Source organism: Coregonus lavaretus (assembly GCF_964263955.1).
Source record: "Coregonus lavaretus genome assembly, chromosome: 17".
Lineage (NCBI taxonomy): Eukaryota > Metazoa > Chordata > Actinopteri > Salmoniformes > Salmonidae > Coregonus > Coregonus lavaretus.
In genome coordinates this window covers 16126037-16150115 of record NC_140004.1, presented here as the reverse complement: position 1 = coordinate 16150115, position 24079 = coordinate 16126037, and the positions used below count along the sequence as shown (strand labels likewise).

At 42.9% G+C, this 24079-nt stretch overlaps 3 protein-coding genes across 10 annotated transcripts in view; 2 read left to right on the top strand and 1 right to left on the bottom strand.

Annotated features, from left to right (window-relative positions):
* The window catches only part of LOC311144599 (phosphatidylinositol 4-phosphate 5-kinase-like protein 1), a 28067-nt gene extending 26593 nt beyond the window's left edge, over window positions 1-1474 (top strand). For all 5 annotated transcript variants that reach the window (XM_084180635.1, XM_084180632.1, XM_084180634.1 and 2 more), the window contains 3 exons: window positions 18-130; window positions 279-441; window positions 622-1474. In XM_084180635.1, coding sequence (XP_084036761.1) covers window positions 18-130; window positions 279-441; window positions 622-1060 — 715 coding nt within the window. In that variant the 3' untranslated portion in view covers window positions 1061-1474. The remainder of the gene's footprint in view (window positions 1-17; window positions 131-278; window positions 442-621) is intronic.
* A 27-nt stretch (window positions 1475-1501) lies between these two features.
* LOC311144957 (endophilin-B2-like) lies at window positions 1502-17176 on the top strand. 2 transcript variants are annotated; one of them, XM_084181147.1, is made up of 12 exons: window positions 1574-1687; window positions 2588-2729; window positions 3449-3577; window positions 6113-6246; window positions 6470-6562; window positions 9235-9297; window positions 10153-10176; window positions 14483-14572; window positions 14736-14836; window positions 14969-14983; window positions 15136-15358; window positions 15527-15854. In XM_084181147.1, the coding sequence occupies exons 1-12, from the start codon at window positions 1625-1627 to the stop codon at window positions 15632-15634; spliced, it is 1185 nt and encodes a 394-aa protein (XP_084037273.1). In that variant the 5' UTR covers window positions 1574-1624; the 3' UTR covers window positions 15635-15854. The 2 variants fall into 2 exon arrangements, with proteins under 2 accessions (XP_084037274.1, XP_084037273.1); XM_084181148.1 differs by lacking the exon at window positions 14969-14983 and having other exon boundaries at window positions 1502-1687; window positions 15527-17176.
* Window positions 17177-17292: 116 nt separating this feature from the next.
* prrt1b (proline rich transmembrane protein 1B) lies at window positions 17293-24079 on the bottom strand. 3 transcript variants are annotated; one of them, XR_014614552.1, is made up of 5 exons: window positions 23920-24079; window positions 21600-22120; window positions 21058-21186; window positions 18098-20749; window positions 17293-17957 (listed from the first exon to the last, which is right to left on the bottom strand). XR_014614552.1 is itself a non-coding variant. In XM_084181152.1 (5 exons), exons 3-5 carry the CDS (start codon window positions 22086-22088, stop codon window positions 20603-20605), a joined length of 765 nt encoding a protein of 254 aa, XP_084037278.1. In that variant the 5' UTR covers window positions 22089-22120; window positions 22322-22571; window positions 23920-24079; the 3' UTR covers window positions 17293-20602. The 3 variants fall into 3 exon arrangements, 2 of the variants coding, with proteins under 2 accessions (XP_084037278.1, XP_084037277.1); XM_084181152.1 differs by adding an exon at window positions 22322-22571 and having other exon boundaries at window positions 17293-20749; XM_084181151.1 differs by having other exon boundaries at window positions 17293-20749.

Below are 24079 nucleotides of genomic sequence, written 5' to 3'. Positions count from 1 at the left end.
TTGGCTTTGTCTCTTAGATATGACATCAAGGGCTGTGAGGTGGGTAGGTGGACTGACCCTGCATCTACGGGAAGCCCAGTTACTAAGATTCTGAAGGATAACAACTTTGAAGGAAAGAACATCATTCTGGGTAAGAGTCTGGTATGCCCTATATCTGTCAGCACCTGAGGGGATGGATAAAGTAATATTGTATTGTGTTCTTTCCTTGTGTCTTATCAATTGAAAGGTAAATCCCCACATGTTCCCCTAAGAAGTAAACATTTATCATGTGTTGACAGATCAGCAGCGCTCCTGGCTTGTGGAACAGGTTGAAATAGACTCTGCCTTCCTCCGTAGCCTCAATGTGCTTGACTATAGTATCCTGCTGGCCCATCAACCCTTGCACCAAGACGAGCAGGACAGGAAGCACTCCTTTAGTAACCTGACTATGCGCACTGCAAAGTAGGTGTTCAGTGGAGAACAATAATCTACTGTATGACAAAGTATGAAAAAAAGTAACACAATAGTTTTCTTTAGTGGACCTTCCAGGCAAGCAACTAATGTAAAGTAACAGTGAGAAGATAATTAGAAATCAGGGCTTTTACTCTTAAGCTGAGTTATTGAATGGTCTTTCCTCTGCAGGTCCATGGACCAAGACAGTCCCACAGAGGAAGATCCCCCCGCTATTCCGTTGTTGGAGGGGGACTCTGCTCGACTGGCATCAGATACAATAGACAGTGGGTCAAACCACATCCAGAATACAGGGGAACACTCTGGCCATGGAATCCCCCTCCAGGAGATAAACCTACACTCAGTAAACCGTACAGATGCAGAACTCCATGAGTTCCATGCTCATCACCGTAGGCTGCTGCCTAATTTAAAAAACTCAGTGCATGTCATAGACGGACCAAAGCTGCGCTACTTTGTGGGTATTGTAGACTTTTTCACTGTGTATGGTGTGAAGAAAATGCAGGAGAACCTGTGGAAGAGTCTGCGCTTTCCTGGCAGAGCCTTCTCCACTGTCAGCCCAGCTACCTACTCACAGAGGTTCTGCCAGTGGGTAAAGGACCACACCAAGTAAAACGGGGACACTGTGAGAGATAGATACATTGCTAGAAACACAAAGTCCATTGAAAGAAACAGAAGAGAATGTCAAGTGAATAATCAAACTGGGCATCATTTTTTTGTTTGTTTTGTGAACAGCATGAACAGTAGGTGGCATCAAATAGCTTCTGTTGCAGTGGAAGCCTATTTCAAAATACATAATGTACAAACAACTTGTCATGTAACTTATGTTATTCAATTTGTTCATATTATGGTATTCTATGTGTTATATTATATAAAAAATGATCTAGAGGAATTTCACTGAAGTGATATTTACCCCAAACAATTATGTCAGGTTTCTCAAAAATCATACATGAATGTGTATAAAAATGTATTGGAATAAGTCGTGAATAGAAAATCAATAATAAAACCTGTCACTGCATAAGAAACCATAAACTCCATAAATTGTAAGATGGGTAGACGACCATTCATATAAGGATTCCAGGATGATGTGTAGATACCAGAGACAGATACCGCTGACTGAATAACATCTGTCGCTGGACATAGCTAGATGTGTGTTTAGCCAGATACTTCCTACATAATGGATTTCAACGTGAAGAAATTAGCTTCGGATGCAGGAGTGTTTTTCACACGAGCTGTACAGGTAGGGTAGTTTATTTCGTGTCTCCTATACATTGACTAACGTTAAATGCTAGCTAGCTAATGTTCGCTAAATAGCTAGTAGCGTCTGGCTTCAGTAAAAACTGGAAACGTGATGATTTGGCATCATTGCCAAAGTCCTTTAGCTTACGTTATTGACAGAATACCCTCTATATCCTATACAAAACACTGGTTCAGCTGACGTTATCCTCCCTTCTTCACAGTAGCCATCGTACAGTACTGCTAGCTAGTTTGCCTGGCGTGCACTATAGCCAGATATATTGGAGGAAGGTTTCTATGCCGTCTGTTATAGCCACTGCTAACTTGATGCTATAGCAGAAGTTCGCTAGTTGTGTTTTCGCAGAGGTCTTTCTTTGCCTTTCAGGTACAGTGTAGAGTGTGGGGTCAGAGGTGGCCTATCGTGTCCCCTTTGTCCAACCCCCAAACATTCCAAAGCAAGATAAATCTTTCATTATTGTGACAGTGTGTAACAGGTCATGATAAAAATGTCACCAGGGAATGACAGTGGGACTGATTTCCTAATGACAGTAACGTTGCAAGGAAGCAATGAATGTCTGCTCAGCCCATCGAAATTCTGGTGAAACATTAGACAGGGACTGGGAAACTAGCAGGTGTAGTGTTTCATGGCGTATGAGGGCTTGGTATTTAGTTAGATGGTTTCCAGTAGCCTATGAGGAGACGCATGACGTGAAGAGCATCTCAAAAGCAGTGATAATGCTGAAGCTTCTAGTGACATGGCATAGGGCAGCTCCACAGGCACTATAGAAAAGTACAATGATACACAGAAACAGTGGAAATCTTGAGTCAATGCAATAGGCCTACTGCAATAGGCCTTGTTCACAGACAAGTGAAAGTGATGCTGTCATTGTGTATTTTGCCAAAGTTCACAGGGGAAAAGTTTGGACAGGTAGAGAAGACTGAGCTGGATGCCCATTTTGAGAGTCTGCTCAGCCGTGCTGATTCCACTAAAAACTGGACAGAGAAAATCTTCAGGCAGACAGAGTGTCTGCTGCAGCCCAACCCAAGTAAGGCCCGGCATACACACTGAACTCCCACCCCTACTTAATGCAAACACACACACATATACACAGGATAGAAGGACCAAAAACACATTAGATTAAAACTGTAAAAAAAAAAACGTTTTATGTGAAACATGGTGGTTACATGGTGATAGAGAGCAGGGAGCTCTAACCTGTGACTTTCTGATTTTCCATGCTACAGTTGACCACACTGGTGAGTATCCCTCCCTCCCATAGTGCCCTGTTGTGGAATCTTTTCATCCGTATGGTCTGTAGTGCAGCTCTATGCAGTATTGGGCATTTTCAAGCACCAGTCTGTTCTAACACTTGGTCTGTTGGTATGAAAACCTGTTGATTATCCTCTATGGCAAGCGGTAGCCTACTTATTAGTGAGCAGCTCAACAGCTGTGTCAGCTGTAACATGCAGCAATTCATTCCTCAGAAACATGCATTTACCATGTTTGGGATAAATATGTTAGTCTCTCTACAAAGGCATTATCTGAGTGAAATAACATTTATCTCCACAACGACTTCATTCTACACCTCGTTCCCACCATGTTGAATTACAATACTGTACATTCTCATTTTGGCCATTTTCTTACTTTGCTTTGGCATTCTTCTCTCCCACCAATTTCCATTCTCAGACTAGGTTTCATAGTGTCCATCAGTGACAACTGTTTTTTGCCAGGCCTCTCTTGAAGCATGCCCCCTCTTTCTATCTGCAGGTGCCAGGATTGAGGAGTTCCTGTATGAGAAGCTTGACAGAACGGTTCCCTCCAGACCAAATAATGGAGAACTACTGGGTCATTACATGCAGGATGCGGCAAAAGATTTTGGACCTGGAACTCCATATGGTGTGTGACTCAGGCTTTGTGTACACTTATTCTTCCCAGGTGGTCTAAATCTGGTTTGTTTGAGCGGATTGGCCAGTGATCATTTCATTTTTGAGAGAGGAAGCCGACACCGTGCCTTGGGCCCCATTCAAATCCATTAATACAATTTTCTGGAAAGTGCGTTTACACACTTACCCAATACATCTTCACTCTGTGACCTCACCCTTATGCATGCTATAAGAAAAGCTCAAACCATTTGTGGTATATCCCTGTGAGAAAAGATCTCCATAGTTGATACAGGATATTGATTTTAGATTACATTAGAAGTCAGTCACAGGTTGCAGGTGTAATTACAGGGTACAGTGAAAATCTTAAGCTCTGAGCTCCAACATATGGTATTTTTCCAATAGTTTGTAGTGTATAACTCTTTCGAAAGCCTTTGTTTATACTGATGATTTCACCGTAAGGTGAGTGAGCAGTGAGATTGGTGATGATAGCTGTTGTGAGCGTTAGTGAATTGGTCTCCTCCCACCCCTTCACTTCCCTGCCCTCCAGGCTGTCTCATGTCTGTCAGGCCAATAAATCGGCCTCTCTCCTTCACTGTCCTGAGGATCAATAGTTCTCTCTCTCTCACTCTCTCTCTCTTCTATGTGGATGTTGTTGAGAGCTGCAGGCTTGGCTCTGATGCGCAGAATGTTTATGCAGAAATTAGTTTATTAGGTGTTGTGGAAAATAACCACTATACTGTATTACAAATAAGGTCTTACATAGTTTTTGTTGCATCAAGAAATGACTTTATTAAAGTTTCAACAAAGCCGATACCAGTCTGCAGAGTGGCACCCCGTTCTCTCTCCCTTACGTCACATTATATACCATCATCCCCAACTCTTCTAGCTCTAAATCCCTCCCTCTTCAGTTTCCCGCTCTTTATCACTCCACGCCCACTTCCTTTGTCTCTGAGGGGGGCTAAACCTAACATACACAAACCTCACCCCATCATGCTGCAATCAATCAAGAAGATACCAAGGAGACCAAGGTCTAGCCCAAACTCCATTCAACCCTGGTGCCACTCCCTTCACTGTGTTTGACGAGAGAGACAAGTTTCAGTCTCTCATCAGATAAGACAGCCATGGATTTAAGTAAGAGCAAGCAATTTGACCCTAGGGCAGATTCCCTCTCTACTCACCCACACAGTGAAATTATGACCCAATACAATTCCTGGCCCAGTAACAAAGAATTCTAACTTTATGCTCTTGATTAACCCAGTTCTACCTCATAGTCCATTAAACTCTACAGTTCATTACTAATAATTCACCACATAGGCTGCCTGTCTGTGGTGCTTTTCTCCTTCAGTTGAAGAAATGTAACTCAGTCACAGAGACCTGAGTACTGGGCCATGTACAGTTTCATTTAGAGCTCTGCAGTACTGCTGCTTAGCAAGGATTTGATTTATAAATTAATTCCATTATTTTAGAATGGCAAGCTGATGCCAATAAGTCCCCTTTGTTTTTTCCAATATGAAAAATGCACACAAATACAGTAACCTATACTAAGCAAGAACATGCATGTTTTAGTGATTTTAAATCATTTGTTTTCTAATTAATTAATTTGTACATCATGTCACAAAGCAGACAGCTGTGTGGAGCAGTGGAAACCCCTGTGGAAACCCCTTATTGGCATACAGATCAATACATCACTCATCAATCCCATTCTCTCCTCTCCTGCAATAGTAACTAGATGGGCACTGAGCTGCTCTAATCAGGTCGTTAGTGGCCTGTTTCTCAGTTGTGGGTTTTAGTGATGCAACCTTCTGTGTGTGGGTGTAGTAGTGGCTCCTCAAAGCAATGACGTGTAGAAAAACAATTATAGTTCCTCAGTATAAGAATGCAGTCTGTCCATGTTTTCCAACAAATAACCTACACAGATATTCATACTTCAAATTACACAAGTAGTAGGCCTGTTTGATGCTATTATCCTTGCTATGTGGTATTCAGCAGGTATCCCTGTACTCCTTTAGTCTGTTTTACATCTGAGGAAACCACAACGTTCAAAGGGGGAATTTGAGTTTCTGCTTTTTTTGATAGGTCATGTCAAGAATGTTGCTACTCTGGAGGTTCCCTCTCTGTTTCCTTCCCACTTTCACAGGTATTAAGTAGTTGGGCATGTAAAAGACACAGAAACGAAACTTAAGAACAGGAAGCATAGAAATAGCGCACATTGAACAGATCTACCGCTTCTTAGACTTGTTTTCAATGAGAATGACAGATCTATTACACACATTTCTATGTGAATTTGGGTGACCCAAAAAGTTGCATATTGCAGCTTTAATGTTTGAGATCCTAAACTGGTTGTGTTGCACTACCAAGTCCTATTGGTCTCGACTTTGTCTATCTGTATTCCTCTGATAAGTATTAAGTCATTTCTCTGATAAGTATTAAGTCATTCCTAAGTAATAAGTCAGACACTTAGACCTATATTTCACATATTGTGTGTGGGTTCATCATATGCTCATTGTGTGTGTGTGTGTGTGTGTGTGTGTGTGTGTGTGTGCTATAGGTAACACCCTGATCAAGGTAGGCGACTGTGAGAGGAGACTAGGCGGTGCACAGAGAGAGTTCCTACAGACCTCCGCTATCAGCTTCCTTGCCCCACTCAGGAACTTTCTGGAAGGAGACTGGAGGACCATCTCAGTGAGTCTGGCTTTCTGGCCTCAGAGGGACATCTTGGGATTGCATGCAGACCAGTGTATAGACCAGGATTGAATACAATGCTAATCAACACCTTGGGATTTACTTTACTACTTATTACTGTATGGATGTAGCAGGACTTAAGGGCCTAGCCAAGTTAAACATAGCCTGTATGTGTGGGGTTATGCCGTGCAGAGAGTTGCTGATCTTCTCCTCCCTGTCTCAGAAAGAGAGGCGTCTCCTGGAGAACCGCAGACTGGACCTGGACTCCTGTAAAGCACGGCTGAAGAAAGCCAAACTAGCAGAGTCCAAGGCCGCGGTGAGTCCCCCCTCTACCCCCTGCCCTCCACCTCTCCCTGTGCCCCTTCAGCTGCATCATGTAACCAGCCTCCAGTTCAGCGTGAACTGCTACTGCTAACTAACATCTTTCTCTGTTCTAATTATGTTCACAGTGTGAGGGAGAAGTGAGTATTAGTGTAAAATATTGTCCACTTTAGTTCTTTATTTTCCCTTTTTCTTTCTGACATGCTCATTGCCACCATGAAATCCAGTTGAATCCATGTTTGTTTTCCAAGCATTGCTCAATGAGAAGCCAAGAGAGGAAAAAAACAAAAACAGACTAGAGTTGTCTTGAAAGTGAATGAAATTAACTTGTGGCATGGTACACTGGAGCAAACCCATATATGACCCTAGAGTCAACAAAACTGAGTAGTACACAAAAGTATTTGGAAAATGCCTTTAAATTGGACTAGTTTATGGTTCCAAAGTGACAAACTGCATCCAATTTCCAAATCTATCCCCTCATTAAATCACAAAGGCCTATTTGAGACCAGTAGTGAGAGGAGAGGCCCTGTCCCATGTGAGTGCAGATGACTGGGGTTGAGAGTCCTGATTGCTAACATGCTTGCGCTATTATACCATGACCAGTGAATGTCTAGCTTCACCTCACATTCCCTGCTCCCACTCAGAGCATTTGAAATGTTTAGATTTTTGGCTGAGTTTTTCCTTCAGCTCAAAGATCTGATTTGATAAGCCATTGTATTAGCCATTTGAGTAGTTGTTTTTCTGTAATAACATGAGTAAATAAACAGATATACAGAGGAAATACATTTTCTTTCAGTTGTAGACTAATATCAAATCAGATATTTGAAACCTGTATGCATGGTAATTGCCACATGAAGGCATGCTATTTTTGAAATATGTATTTGTTTGTTTAGCCTACTTACACTATATATACAAAAGTATGTGGACACCCCTTCAAATTAGTGGATTTGGCTATTTCAGCCACAACCGTTGCTGACACGTGTACAAAATTGAGCACACAGCCATGCAATCTCCATAGACAAACATTGGCAGTAGAATGGCCTTACTGAAGAGCTTAGTGGCACCGTTATAGGGTGCCACCTTTACAACAAGTCAGCTCGTCAAATTTCTGCCCTGCTAGAGCTGCCTCAGTCAACTGTAAGTGCTGTTATTGTGAAGTGGAATCTTCTAGGAGCAACAACAGCTCAGCCGCGAAGTGGTAGGCCACACAAGCTCACAGAACGGGACCGCTGAGTGTTGTAGCGCGTAAAAATCGTCTGTCCTCTGTTTGCCACACTCACTACCGAGTTCCAAACTGCCTCTAGAAGCAACATCAGCACAAGAACCGTTCGTCAGGAGCTTCATGAAATGAGTTTCCATGGCCGAGCAGCCGCACACAAGCCTAAGATCACCATGCGCAATGCCAACCATCGGCTGGAGTGGTGTAAAGCTCACCGCCATTAGACTCTAGAGCAGTGGAAATGCGTTCTCTGGAGTGATGAATCACACTTCACCATCTGGCAGTCCGACGGACGAATCTGGGTTTGGCGGATGTCAGGAGGACGCTACCAGCCCGACTGTAAAGTTTGGTGGAGGAGGAATAATGGTCTGGGGTTGTTTTTCATTGTTCGGGCTAGGCCTCTTAGTTCCAGTGAAGGGAAATCTTAACACTACAGAATACATTGACATTCTAGACGATTCTGTGCTTCCAACTTTGTGGCAACAGTTTGGGGAAGGCCCTTTCCTGTTTCAGCATGACAATGCCCCTGTGCACAAAGCGAGGTCCATACAGAAATGGTTTGTCGAGATGGGTGTGGAAGAACTTCACTGGCCTGCACAGAGCCCGGACTTCAACCCCATCAAATACCTTTGGGATGAATTGAAACGCCGAATGCGAGCCAGGCCTAATCGCCCGACATCAGTGCCCGACCTCACTAATGCTCTTGTGGCTGAATGGAAGCAAATCCTCACAGCAATGTTCCAACATCTAGTGGAAAGCCTTCCCAGCAGAGTGGAGGCTGTTATAGCAGCAAAGGGGGGACCAACTCCATATTAATGCCCATGATTTTGGAATGAGATGTTCGACGAACAGGTGTCCACATACTTTTGGTCATGTAGTGTATTTCTTTCCTGCAAAACATTTGTCTTTTGATACTTTATTTACTTTGGGATTTTCCACATACTCATACATTTACATAAAATATACATTAAAGATCAAACCAACAACTCATCACCCAGATATAGCATTCACAGTTCCAGTTCCTCTATACTCCATTATATTATAGCTTAGCCTCTGTGAAGACAGGAACTATTGTCCAGGTATACTGATGGTGAATGACATGATGGTTGAAGGTTGGCTTCCTTTATGGGCTATGACACATGACAGGCTGTGTACAGATAATGATCTCACATCCTGCTGTGTTTATTTACACATGCTGCATAACCATTAACATTCTAGTCTAACGTGGCTTGGGACTCCCCAGGAGATATGCAGGTGTTGAAAGATATTTGGACCGGTCTCAGACTTGTCTCTGTATATCAGCAAGCAAAGAACAAAGGGTTTCGTTTTTGCTATGTGTGCTTTCCTGTCACATGACATTCTTAATTTTTTTGTTTTGTTTGTTGATTTGTTTCTTTGGTTTGGTGCACACCATACTGTATGTGTAAACTCCTCTGCCATGTCTGTAGGGTGTGCCTGATTTTCAGGAGACCAGACCCAGGAATTATGTCCTCTCTGCCAGTGCATCTGCGGTAAGGAGCTTAAACAGCCAGTCCACTCTACACTAACACTGTACATGTAGCCTACTCTCACTGACCCTCAGTGTGCTCATACCCTCGAGCAGCCTCTCCATACACTCAGTGTACACATGCGTCATGTTGCAGGCAGATAGAGACTACAGCCTACTGTTGAGAGTGCAGCTCCCCCTAGAGGTCCTAGAGCAGTGTTTCCCAATCCTGGTCCTGGGGTTGCCTCGCGAGCCACCCTGATCTAACAAGCTTTCATGAATTGTTCACTACACAGACAGAGATCTGTGTAGCGAACCATTCACGTAAACTCGCAAGATATTCTCTACACAGATACAGATATGACAAAGTTGGCTCTTTTACAATGGGGTCATTGGAAAATAATGTTTGTTTTCCCCTATTTGTGGGCGTGGTCCTTCTTATGACGTGAATATCGTCTTGGAGTATAAGTCACTATAATGTTAATCATGTCTGTCTTTGTGTTGTCACCCATGACAACCAGGGTTGTATACAAGACACACCATGAGACATATTTATTAACATCACCAGATTGCTTTCGGCATAGTTTTACGGTAGTCCATTATCTATCTATGTGACACTTTTCGGACACACCCACAAAAGTAGTGTAAATATCTTCACAGGTGTTTCACTTCAAATTATCCAGATAAAATGTACTCTGAACACAGTACCAGAATATTTGGCAAAAGCTGCTGTTCTGAATGCACTCTTGGGTTGAAAACGTATGTTTCTTAACTGTCATGTCATCAGTCTCAATCCAATCTAAGAATGTGTGTGTCTCCCCTGTGATGTCATCAGAATGTGTCTCTCTCTCCCCTCTCTTGTTGTGCTGTGGCTTTTCAGCTCTGGAGTGAGGAGGTGGACAAAGTGAGTATGACATGTTTGGACACCATCCTCACGTACTGTCTAAATAAATTATTTATTTACTTTTTATCTTTGTTTCTAGATAGTGTCTCTTTCCACAAGTTATCACCCCCAGAGTTCACACAGGTGGACACAAAAACAAAACAGCTGATAAAGGACAATGGGGTGATGTAATATTACATGTAGGTGTTACCGCCACACCAGCGGTCACGAGTCATGAAGGCAGTCAAATTGAACGTGACCGTTTAGTCACGGTAATTAGGCTTCTCCAAGCTCTGATGCTGCTGATCGTCATTAGTAGCATAACAAACTTGATAACTGGCTGTTACTCAGCACTCTGTTGTCCCTCTAATCACTCTGACATCAATGCAAATGTAATCGAAATTCTAATGAAACGCTTCATGAGAGCCCATGAGTTCATGTTGCGCAACATTTCTATAGTCTATGCAATTGCACGAGATCCCATCAGCTTTCTATAGGCTAGGCCTACTATATTTATTTCTCAACTTTCCTAATATTAAGCACATTGCTTATCTTTACAACAGGAGTATAGCCTACCTGGCTGGCATGAAAATGAACCACGGGAAAATCGTCCTCCATTTGCTATTTAAGTGCATAGATTACATGTATTTTTTCCCACTGCCCCTGTTTCGAGACGGGTGCATGATAATATAATAATATAATATGCCATTTAGCAGACGCTTTTAACCAAAGCAACTTACAGTCATGTGTGCATACATTTTCATGTATGGGTGGTCCCTGGGTTCGAACCCACTACCCTGGCGTTACAAGTGCCATGCTCTACCAATTGAGCTACAGAGGTCCATTCTAAATGAAAACAAATTTCACACATATATTATTTAGATTAAATCAAGAATAGTCTGATGGGTGACAATATTAGCCTATCACTTATGAATTATATATTATCATTTGTGAATGATGCCCAGCACAAGGCAAGAAACAATGCCTTTTATTGCAACTTTTTAAAATCATAGTCGCACACCTCATGTAGCCTAGCCCATAGGCCTATATGTTTTAATAAGGATTGTATCACAACTAAAGCGGCCAAATAACTTCTTAAAATTAAGCACATTAATCCGCTTTACAGGGGTGTTAAGCCTAACTGGCATACATAAACTCCCGAGTGGTCTAAGGCACTGCATCTCGGTGCTTGAGGCGTCACTACAGACCCCCTGGTTCGATTCCAGGCTGTATCACAACCGGCCGTGATTGGGAGTCCCATATGGCGGCGCACAATTGGCCCAGCATCGTCCGGGTTTGGCCGGTGTAGACCGTCATTGTAAATAAGAATTTGTTCTTAACTGACTTGCCTAGTTAAATAAAGGTAAAATAAAATAACATAAATAAAAATAAGCAGCGTGTGAGTTTCAAGTTTAGGGAAGATAATTTCCACCATAAAAATGCACCTGTGCGCTTTGCTGCACTTATAATGTGAAGAAATAGCCTAATAGTTTATCAACATTTAAAGCTAAACATTCTGATCTGTTGTGTCAGCCACATTGCGTAAAAATTAATTTGGGATCTATCGCATCCCACAACTGTCCCAGACTATGTTTGGAATATTTATTTCTCGCATAGAATAGGTCAACTTTTGTACTATTGGGGATAGTAGATTGACATAGGCTAGTGCTTTTGCTGTTCGTTAGGCCTACTCATCTTGTTGGCTGACGAAAAGTAAATGTGGACAGTTCTTCCAATATCTTCAATATGCACCTTGGAATTGGATAAGGACATGCGCAGTTGCGTCCCCGATGTGTCTGTCTTCACTTGTAGCCTGTGAGAAAGACCCGATCACGTGATGGAGAGCCATGTGAATGAGAGGTGCTTCGGAGTTCGCAGCACTCCGGGCCAAGGGCACAACGGCCACTGGCCGCAAAAGGCATGGATTTTGTTTAGGGTGCATTACGGCCACACAAAGGGGATGCCGCCGTGAAATTCAAGGCATTATCAAGTGCTTGTCAAATTCTGAACGAGAGACTGATAAAGTGTGTACAGCCTGCGCAAAAAAACTGCAGAGCTCATGCCTTTCAAGCAACTTTTTTCAAATCATCATTAGAGTTGCCTAATTTATAAAAAATCTAAACATATAGCCCAACGTTTGTAGAACACCTGAAGTTACATAAATAACTTTAAGCATAAAGGAATACCTATTTCTTTGTTAACCGCTCAACACAAGAATAGCCACATGTGCGCACTCAAGTCATTTGGAGAAAATATCATTTATATTTTATTCAGCTTTGTTCAATTGTATTCTACATACTATAAAATAATGCAAATCTTGTCTGCTAAATAAACCAGTGTAGCCCACAGTCATTTGGCATAGCCAGATCAGGACCTAACATAAGGACAACTCATAGTATGCTATTTTGTTCTTCTGAAATAGACTACATTTTCTTCATATCTTGCTTCTTTAGACATGTATAAAATAAATAATGGATTTATTGTGAAGGTGTAGGCTATTGAGGGAAAAACGTTTTTGATCCCCTGCTGATTTTGTACGTTTGCCCACTGACAAAGAAATGATCAGTCTATAATTTTAATGGTAGGTTTATTTGAACAGTGAGAGACAGAATAACAACAAAACATCTAGAAAGACTCATGTCAAAAATGTTATAAATAGTTTTGCATTTTAATTAGGGAAATAAGTATTTGACCCCCTCTCAATCAGAAAGATTTCTGGCTCCCAGGTGTCTTTTTATACAGGTAACGAGCTGAGATTAGGAGCACACTCTTAAAGGGAGTGCTCCTAATCTCAGTTTGTTACCTGTATAAAAGACACCTGTCCACAGAAGCAATCAATCAATCAGATTCCAAACTCTCCACCAGGCCAACACCAAAGAGCTCTCCAAGGATATCAGGGACAAGATTGTAGACCTACACAAGGCTGGAATGGGCTACAAGACCATCACCAAGCAGCTTGGTGAGAAGGTGACAACAGTTGGTGCGATTATTCGCAAATGGAAGAAACACAAAATAACTGTAAATCTCCCTCGGCCTGGGGCTCCATGCAAGATCTCACCTCATGGAGTTGCAATGATCATGAGAACGGTGAGGAATCAGCCCAGAACTACACGGGAGGATCTTGTCAATGATCTAAAGGCAGCTGGGACCATAGTCACCAAGAAAACAATTGGGAACACACTACGCCGTGAAGGACTGAAATCCTGCAGCGCCTGCAAGGTCCCCCTGCTCAAGAAAGCACATATACAGGCCCGTCTGAAGTTTGCCAATGAACATCTGAATGATTTAGAGGAGAACTGGATGACAGTGTTGTGGTCAGATGAGACCAAAATCGAGCTCTTTGGCATCAACTCAACTCGCCGTGTTTGGAGGAGGAATGCTGCCTATGACCCCAAGAAAACCATCCCCACCGTCAAACATGGAGGTAGAAACATTATGCTTTGGGGGTGTTTTTCTGCTAAGGGGACAGGACAACTTCACCGCATCAAAGGGACGATGGACGGGGCCATGTACCATTAAATCTTGGGTGAGAACCTCCTTCCCTCAGCCAGGGCATTGAAAATGGGTCGTGGATGGGTATTCCAGCATGACAATGACCCAAAACACACGGCCTAGGCAACATAGGAGTGGCTCAATAAGAAGCACATTAAGGTCCTGGAGTGGCCTAGCCAGTCTCCAGACCTTAATCCCATAGAAAATCTGTGGAGGGAGCTGAAGGTTCGAGTTGCCAAACGTCAGCCTCGAAACCTTAATGACTTGGAGAAGATCTGCAAAGAGGAGTGGAACAAAATCCCTCCTGAGATGTGTGCAAACCTGGTGGCCAACTACAAGAAATGTCTGACCTCTGTGATTGCCAACAAGGGTTTTGCCACCAAGTACTAAGTAATGTTTTGCAGAGGGGTCAAATACTTATTTCCCTCATTAAAATGCAAATCAATTTATAACATTTTTGACATGCGTTTTTCTGGATTTTTTTGTTGTTATTCTGTCTCTCACTGTTCAAATAAACCTACCATTAAAATTATAGACTGATCATGTCTTTGTCAGTGGGCAAACGTACAAAATCAGCAGGCGATCAAATACTTTTTTCCCTCACTGTAACATGGATTTATTATACTTTTTAAAATGTAGATGTTTCAAAGGTCTGCATCAGTGGCTTGTAGGCTATGTGTGGAAGCCAGGAGATGCTAAATGTGTTTATGTTAATTAACGTCAATTACGGTGAGACCGACAGTTATTTGCTCGACAATCACCGGCTGACGAAATTTCGTAACCGCCACAGCCATAATTACATGATATCTCGTTCTGTGTTTTTGTTGTTCTGTAGGCAGCGCATGAACTTCGAGTGGCCCAGACAGAGTTTGACAGACAGGCAGAGGTCACACGGCTCCTGCTGGAGGGCATCAGCAGTACACACGTGAGTCATGATGTCACACATGTGGAGTGGACAAACATGACCACTACACAAAACCATTCTCTTTAGCATATGCACTGTTTACCATGTATTATGCTGTTTTAACATGGTGGTCACAGGGTATGTTGAGGTTGTCTTGTCTGTGTTTTGGATATGTTGTCTGTAGGTGAACCACCTGCGCTGCCTGCATGAGTTTGTGGAGGCGCAGACAGCCTATTACAAGCAGTGTTACCTGCACATGCAAGACCTGCAGAAAGAGCTGGGCAGGTGAGGACTGGCTCTGGGTAGATGCAGAGCATTTATATTGGGCACACTTAGCTGGGGTGTCTATGGCTGGCTTTCATTTGCTGCAAGCTGTTTATCAATGACCGTCTCCACTGTTATCTCTTATGCTTTCAGTTCCAATGGAGATGTGTAAGTAACATTTGATGACGATTACAGTTGAAGTCACCTTTACTCAACATATTTATGTTCACCGTTTTTCTAAATCAAACATGAAGTCTTATTATTCCTTAGGGAATGTGCTGTGTACCTTACGACTGTCTTCTCTCCCTAAACCTCTGCAGGTTTCCCAACGCGTTTGCTGGTAACCCGGGCCTCTCCATGGCCTCCGGTGGCTCCTCTCCCCAGGGGAATGCCACCCTACCCCTGGACACTGCCAGCGCTGTGGAGACAGACACACTGAAAATCGAAGAGGTACAGGCTCCTGCCACGGGCACACGCAAGGCCAAGGTCCTGTACGACTACGACGCTGCCGACACCAGTGAGCTCTCCCTACTGGCTGACGAGGTGAGCACACAATCCTTTCTTTCTGCACACCAGTGATTAGTTTAATCAGGTGTGTCCGTGAAAGGCTAGAATATGTGGACTGGTTGCTGGCTCATGTACAGTTGCATTGTATTAACACTGCTGAAGCACTATTAATACACTACTGTATGTTATTTTGTCTTTTCCCAGCTAATCACAGTTTACACAGTGCCAGGCATGGACTCTGACTGGCTTGTTGGAGAGAGAGGGAACCAGAAAGGGAAAGTGCCTGTCACATACCTGGAGCTGCTCAGCTAAAGAAACTACACTCAAAGAAATACATGGACAGACAGACACACACACAAACACACACACACAAAATTGCACTCACATGCCTTCAAACATGCAGACATCGACAAATTCAAACAAGCAAACACACCCACTGTACATTCTTTACGCACGAGGACTGCATGAAATCATTGGTGATTATGAAGCCAAATGCACTACATTGAATATGGATGAATGGTTACCATGACAACTTGGCAGAAAATTCTGAAGTGTAAGACGTTTACAGATTATCTTAATTTCACCCTGCTTCTCACCGCAGGAAAATTATCCTGCAGCAACAAGAAATGTAAATGATTATGTGGATTATAGTTAAGGGACATTTTTGTAGGGGCTGATAAATTTTTTCAATAGGGCAAATCAAGTCTGGCATTTTAAAATGGAAATTACAAACTTTAGAAGCCTTTTAAACCTTGAATACACTACAATTTGCATTTCCTGCTGCGCTGGAAAATTCTCTGCGACAACAGAGTGGTCAAATTAAGATAGCAGATCAGTACATACTGAAATCCCCTGTATTATTCAGACTTTTTTATTTTATTTTAGGTGACCTAAAGCAGGTGTGAAGCTTCTTACTAGCGTCATAGCCTACCCACTCAGTAGCACCTGTTTAAACTATATGCACCAATGCATGCACCAATGCACCAATCTTTTCCATTCCAAATACTATTAGGGTACTGTACGTCTAAAACATATTCCATACACCCTGTGCACCTCTGGTTAGTCCACATTCCTATGGCATTTCCCTGCACAGCTCTACCACTACCTGGCACTGAAACATTTCATGGCCGTATGCCCTGCTTAGTGACTAACTGGAAATGTACTCACTCTCACAGCGAAGATTTGAAGCACTCCTAGTCGTTTACTAACTGCCTTACAATGATGGGAGAGAGCTGTTTCCATCTGCTATAAGTAATAGAATGTATTGTACACACCACAATGTCCACACTCTCCTGTTTGCTTGGACACTTCTTTTGAAGAAGAAAAGCCAGATCTAACATAGAACATACATTTTGGCATGCAAGACTATAACTTGTTATCATTTAAGTATCTGTGGTGAGCAAAATTCCCATTTGTGTCCCTTTTTTAGTTTGCTCTTTTGCTCTTCTGTTTCTTAAACATGTTACTGTTCCTTCAGTTGTCTTTCTGTGATCTCAGTGGCTTCAGACAGGACCTAGGCTGCTGCATGTTATGTGATACTGGCAGGAGTTGGTCAGACTACTCTGTCCACTGCAAAGCCTCTTTTAAAAAATTGTAATCCAAAGTTTTAATGGCTGTATATTTATTGCTCAGACCTTATTAGTACCAAAGCAAACACAAGTATACACATGCATGCAATTCTGAGCCCAAACCTGGTTTGTACCATTGCTGCTGTGACTGTTTTGGCATGTCTTGTTTTGACCCTTTTCTGCCTTTACTGTCAATGTATTTATTGCCTGTTTACAAGCCATGCTGAGTGAATGAAAATATGTAGGATGTAATAAAAAAGTATGCTTTATTTGGACACAATCCGGTTATGTGGTCGTCAGCTCAAGTTGTTCTTAAGCTAATATTCTGGTGTAGCAGTCAGTCAGATCGAATGTAATCATTCTCTTCTTTATGTAAGATTTAACTTTATGTCCAACATCCTGTAACACATCAAATAAAAGTTTATTGGTCGCTTACACAGATTTGCAGGTGTTATAGCAGGTGCAGCGAAATGCTTATGTTACTAGCTCCAACAGTGCAGTAGAATGTCTAGCAAATACACAAATAATCAAAAGATCTAAATAAGAAATCAAGAAATGTCAGAATGAGTCCAATTAACAATCCAAGTAGATATATTAGAGTGAGCAGTGTCAGAATCCAGAATATAAATAAGTGGTGTGTATAGACAGTATATAACTTGGAAATAATTGTATGTACAGTAGTAGGTATATTAGGATGAGCTATGTTGAGAATACAGTATACATACACAGTTAGTAAACAATATAATATATGCCACACAGTCATGGGTGTACAGGGAGTACAGGAGGGGGCTGGGCACACACCCCTGGGGAGCCCCTTCTTGAGGATCAGTGTGGAAGAGGTGTTGTTGCCTAACCTCACCACCTGGGGTCAGCCTGTCAGGAAGTCCAGGATCCAGTTTTAGTGGGAGTTCAGACCCAGGGTCCTTAGCTTAGTGATGAGCTTGGAGGGCACTATGGTGTTGAAAGCTGAGCTCTAGTCGATGAACAGCATTCTCACATAGTCATTCCTCTTGTCCAGGTGGGATAGGGCGGAGTGCAGTGCGACGGCGATTGTGTCGTCCGTGGATCTGTTGGGGCGGTATGCAAATCATAGTGGGTCTAAGGAGTCAGGTAAGTTGGAGGTGATATGATCCTTAACTAGCCTCTCAAAGCACTTCATGATGACAGAGGTGAGTGCTACGGGGCGATAGTCATTTGGTTCAGTTACCTTAGCTTTCTTGGGTACAGGAACAATGGTGGACATCTTGAAGGAAGTGGGGAAAACAGACTGAGATAGGCACGAGGTTGAATATGTCTTTAAACACTGCTCCGAGGATGCAGCTTGGGATGCCGTCTGGGCCGGCATACTGGTAATTCACTGTTTGACACAACATACTCTCCTATTTCTAATCGTTTTATGAGTACGGCATCGACATGTTCATGCGTATAAAGTATTTTATCTGGCATGCTTGGCATTAAAATTATGATTTCATTTCAAATAAACAAAGAAAAAAATAGCTTCAAACCGCATTTAAAATAAGTGCTATAGGTCATTTGTCCAGCAAATCGGGGAATATACGTACATGTTTATGTATATTTGAAATGTCATTACAGTTATGTTTATCTATAGTGCCTGTACATTCTAGAGGGTGCACCACGTACTCTCACTACTGGCGTCCCCTAGGGCTCGGTTCTAGGCCCTCTCCTTTTCGCTCTATACACCAAGTCACTCGGCTCCCTCATATCCTCACATGGTCTCTCCTATCATTGCTATGTGGATGACCTTAAACTACTTTTCTCCTTCCCACCTTCTGACACCCATTTGGTGACATGCATCTCTGCATGCTTGGCAGATATCTCAGCTTGAATGTTGGCCAAACACCTCAAGCTCAACCTCAGCAAGACGGAGCTGCTCTTCCTCCCGGGGAAGGCATGCCTGCTCCAAGACCTCTCCATCACGATTGACAACTCATCGGTGTCCCCCTCCCAGAGTGCAAAGAAACTTGGTGTGACCCTGGACAACACCCTGTCGTTCTCTGCAAACATCAGAGCAGTGACTCGCTCCTGCAGGTTCATGCTCTACAACATCCGCAGAGTACGACCCTACCTCACACAGGAATCCAGGCACTTGTCATCTGCCGTCTGGAATACTGCAGCTCGCTGTTGGCTGGGCTCCCAGCTTGTGCCATCAAACCCCTGCAACATATCCAGAACGCTGCAGCCCGCCTGGTGTTCAACCTTCCCAAGTTCTCCCATGTCACCCCGCTCCTCCGCACACTCCACTGGCTTCCAGTCGAAGCTCGCATCCACTACAACACCATGGTACTTGCCTGCGGAGCAGCAAGAGGAATTGCCCTTCCCTACCTTCAGACTATGCTCAAACCCTACACCCCAACCTGAGTAAAAAAAAAAGCCTTTTGTGAACTAACACTCGCAATTGACTTTTCCCCCCTTACTGAATTTGCTGATAGCAACTTTATTGAGGAAAGATATACTTATTATAACTGAGATACACTATATATACAAAAGTATGTGGACACCCCTTCAAAATAGTGGATTCGGCTATTTCAGCCACACCCGTTGCTGACAGATTTATAAAATCGAGCACATAGCCATGCAATCTCCATAGACAAACAGTGGCAGTAGAATGGCCTTACTAAAGAGCTCAGTGACTTTCAACGTTGCACCGTCAAAGGATGCCACCTTTCCAGCAAGTGAGTTCGTCAAATTTCTGCCCTGCTAGAGCTGCCCCGGTCACGTCTTGCAACACACACTACCGAGTTCCAAACTGCCTCTGGAAGCAACGTCAGCACAATAACTATTCGTCGTGAGCCAAGCAGCCGCACACAAGCCTAAGATCACCATGCTCAATGCCAAGCGTCGGCTGGAGTGGTGTAAAGCTCGCCGCCATTGGACTCTGGAGCAGTGAAAACGTGTTCTCTGGAGTGATGAACAACGCTTCACCATCTGGCAGTCCGACGGATGAATCTGGGTTTGGCGGATGTCAGGAGAACGCTACCTGCCCCAATGCATAGTGCCAACTGTAAAGTTTGGTGGAGGAGGAATAATGGTCTGGGGCTGTTTTTCATGATTCGGGCTAGGCCCCTTATTTCCAGTGAAGGGAAATCTTAACGCTACAGCATACAATGACATTCTAGACGATTCTGTGCTTCCAACTTTGTGGCAACAGTTTGGGGAAGGCCATTTCCTGTTTCAGCATGACAATGCCCTCGTGCACAAAGCAAGGTCCATACAGAAATGGTGTGTCGAGATCGGTGTGGAAGAACTTGACTGGCCTGCACAAAGCATTGACCTCAAATCCATTGAATACCTTTGGAATGAATTTGAATGCCAACTGCGAGCCAGGCCTAATCGCCCAACATCAGTGCCCAACCTCACTAATGCTCTTGTGGCTGAATGGAAGTAAGTCCCTGCAGCAACGTTCCAACATCTATTGGAAAGCCTTCTCAGAAGAGTGGCGGTTGCTATAGCAGGAAAGGGGGGACCAACTCCATATTAATGTCCATTATCTTGGAATGAGATGTTCGAAGAGCAGGTGTCCACATACTTTTGGTCATGTAGTGTATGTTGTTGTCCCACCTAGCTATCTTAAGATGAATGCAATAACTGGAAGTCACTCTGCATAAGAGCGTATGCTAAATGACTAAAATATAAATGAGTAGATGTGTATCAGGTGCAAATCGAAAGTGGAGGCAGGGCCTTACCGTGTCGGCTATGCACAGAGAGATATCACTACATATATGATCCAGCCCACACAAACAAACACCCCAAACATTAGGCTGAACAGCACCAGCAGACGGGCCTTCTGGGAAGCCCTCTCTGCCTCCCTCATGTCCCCTCTGGCCAGAGCAGCACGGGTCTAGAGCAGAGGGGAGACACAACCAGCTCAGTCAGGACATGGTCTGTAGCCAACAGGCATATGCATTGTTTGAAGATGTCTGATAGGGTACAATTGAAAATCAAAAGAATTGAACTTTCCATAACTTTCCTTCTACTGAATCAGACATCTTGTTATGTCATCATTGGCGTAAGGAAGGCCTTGATAGTATCACTGCATTCTTAGGATTCTACTACACCTACACTGAAACTCATGCCCACTCTCTGCCTTAATTCATTTCACAGCCAGGCCTTTGTTAGTGCACTAAGGATATAGTGTACTTGAGTTACCTCATATGAATACATAAGGGCAATGAGGCCACTCATGAGGCAGCAGAAGATGGTGACCAGCAGGGACTCCACCATGTAGTCCTTGGGCAGGGGAGGCCGCTCATCCCCCAGTGGAGGGCCGTTCATGTACTGAAACACAACAGAGGCAAACATGCATGGACACAATAACCCATTAAAATAGTGGACATTCTTGATTTTGAATCGAGATTTAAAATAGAAATGGCACACTGTCGATCCAAGCACATTACTTTCATTACAACACAGGAAAATATTTAGATCTATTGTTAAATCCGGAAGTAGTCTCGCGTGGCCATAAGGGAATACATTTTTGAACCGTACGTGAATCATGTCCTGTGATTCAATAAAGCTATGAGGAGTAATTTAATGTGCAAATCTGTTATAAACTTACTGTATATCTAATAAATTTCCCCCCTTCCACCACCACCACCACCACCACCACATGAAAAAGTATGTGTGTTTGACAGCACATTTACACTTGTTTTTTTTTGTTGCTCTATACTGATACTCTGATACTCTCTTACTATGGTGTAGGGAGGGTAGCTGGGTGAAGGCATGAACTGGGCCTGGTAGAAGGCTGGCTGGTTGGGTCCTGGCTGGCAGGCTATGACAGGGGGTCCTGGGTAGTGAGGTGGTTGTGGAGGGTAAATAATGTAGGCCATCTTGGGGTCAGGTGGGCTGTAGGGTGGGGGCTCCTCTGATGGGGTAGATGCTGTCATGTCTGGTTGGACCAAGGAGATCTGTGGTTGACACACAGTCGAGGGCGTCCCTCCTGCTAGGTCAGTCTGGCCTAGCAGCTCCTCCCTGGTTAACCTCCCATCACTGTCACTGTGAGCTCTGTATGGCGGACAGGCAGCAAAAGTACTGTCTGCCTTAGGCACTGGAGGACAGACAGTGTGGACACTGTCACTGATGGATGACAGATGGGTGGTTTGGACAGGTAAACTTGTACGTCCAACATGGTCTTGGGTTCCTGAGTTTCCCTCCTGCACTGCTGTCCTCCCACTGGACATGGCCTGGCTCTCAGGGCCGGATGGTTGAATGACTAATGAGTAGAAAGAGGAAGGATAGATATGATGACGGCTGACTGTAATTCTTAGTCAACTGGCAATGAAAAACATGACTGAAAGTTGGTTATCTACAGCGATTATGTAGCCATGAATACATTACTAACTTTATTCATGAATGACTTATTTTAAAGGAAATGGTAATGTGATCTGTAATAAGTAAATAGAGGAACTCTCACAAGTTTCTCTGGGAAAGTTGACTGACCCACTTTGGGTTCTACAGTGGAAAACAGTGTATCTGATTAACTAAAAGGATCAGGCAAAATGAGTGTGGTTATTCAGTGTCACTCTCCAGCTGCCGGTGTGGTTTGTCATGGCTTATTGAGTTTCTGCTCGGGGGGGAGGAGCTTGCTGACTGACTGAGACCACAGAACAAACAGCAGGGCAGAGCCCCAGCCAAGGCATCCAGGCTGCTCTAGTGTTGCATGCCTAGGAGAGAGAGGGTTTAGACTTCGGCCCACAAAGATAGATTTGTAGATTTAAAACCAACTGAGATCCTGTAGAATCAATTTGTACTTGTAGATGGGTCAAATAATGTATAATGGACCTGTGCATCACTGAACATTCTGCAGGTTAAATAGAGCAATAACAGCAACCTAATTTCTCTTCATAACATTGTCATGACCCATATATTTACACCTGTTGTGACATTAATTGCATTATTTTATGGCTGATTATGACACCCACATAAGAGTGTCAAAACCCACATTTATTCAAATTAGTTTTTTCTCTGCCAAGAAGTTTCTTTTCACTTAAAATGTTGTTTCTTAAATCTATTGTTGTTGTTGTAATCAGTCATGTTTTTTTCATCATATTTTAAATAACTTGTAGAAAATACACTTTATGACACTGTCAAGAAGCATTATGACCATCCTGTGTCACTTTACTTGAACTAAGAAAATACACTTTATGACACTGTCAAGAAGCATTATGACCATCCTGTGTCACTTTACTTGAACTAAGAAAATACACTTTATGACACTGTCAAGAAGCATTATGACATCATAATCATATAAGCCAGATAGGCCTATCACATACATGCCCTTATATCAGTCATCAGTCAAAAAGAGGGTGTCTTGTCCTGCTCCTGAAATCTGCTCCTGCATTCATCCCAGTCATCAGCAACAGAGCATTGGGGTAGGTGCATGTCTGACATCAATGTGTGCAATTACAGTGATAATTTAATATGGTCAATTAAAAAAAAAATATATATATATATATACAACATAAACATACTGTTGACATGTAGGCTATGGTGTAATGGAATGTTTTGTGGGTTTTGACACTCTTATGTAGGTGTCATAACCAGCCATAAAATAACTACCGTGGTAGGTTTTGTGGGTTTTTACAGTCATATGTATGTGTCATAACCAACCATAAAATAATGCAATATATGTCACAACAGGTCTAAATATATGTGCCATGACAGTGTTATGACCATATTATAACAGGTTATGACAAGTTCTGTCAGCTGTTGAGACATATTATGACATGGTTATGACCGTGTCATAATGTGTTATAACGCTTGGTGTCAAGTAAAGTGTTGCTGAATATTCATTGTTTTATACAATCCCATCTTCTTTTGTTTTAAATAAACTCAATGCATACAGCTTATCTCATTTTGTAATGTTTGTTGTTTGTTTCTGTGTAATCCTAATCATTCAATTTAAATTCCCATTTCTCCCAAAGTACACTGTTTCACACATTTTATACAATAATAAATTACCATTTTGGTTTGTAGGACTAAATATGCCTTAGGGCATGAACAGAGACTAACCTGGGTCCATTTTGGCAGGCAGCGTACAGTACAGGGCAGTATACAGTTGGAGAACGGTAGAGAGGAGGATTCAGGTGGTCATCTGTAGAAAATGCCTGATCCAGACAACAGAAACAGAACATGGGACAGTTTGCAGCAGATATCCCATGGGCTCCCTCAA

Bases quoted from the DNA above. Each gene is read 5' to 3' on its own strand.
- LOC311144957 (XM_084181147.1), top strand. From the start codon at position 1,625: ATGGATTTCAACGTGAAGAAATTAGCTTCGGATGCAGGAGTGTTTTTC. The intron at 10,177-14,482 runs GTGAGTATGACA...GTTGTTCTGTAG, and splicing joins GGAGTGAGGAGGTGGACAAA to GCAGCGCATGAACTTCGAGT. The intron at 14,573-14,735 runs GTGAGTCATGAT...TGTTGTCTGTAG, and splicing joins AGGGCATCAGCAGTACACAC to GTGAACCACCTGCGCTGCCT.
- prrt1b (XM_084181151.1), bottom strand. The intron at 21,187-21,599 runs GTAAGAGAGTAT...GTTGTGTTTCAG, and splicing joins GCTACCCTCCCTACACCATA to TACATGAACGGCCCTCCACT. The intron at 20,750-21,057 runs GTAACTCAAGTA...CCTCTGCTCTAG, and splicing joins CCCTTATGTATTCATATGAG to ACCCGTGCTGCTCTGGCCAG.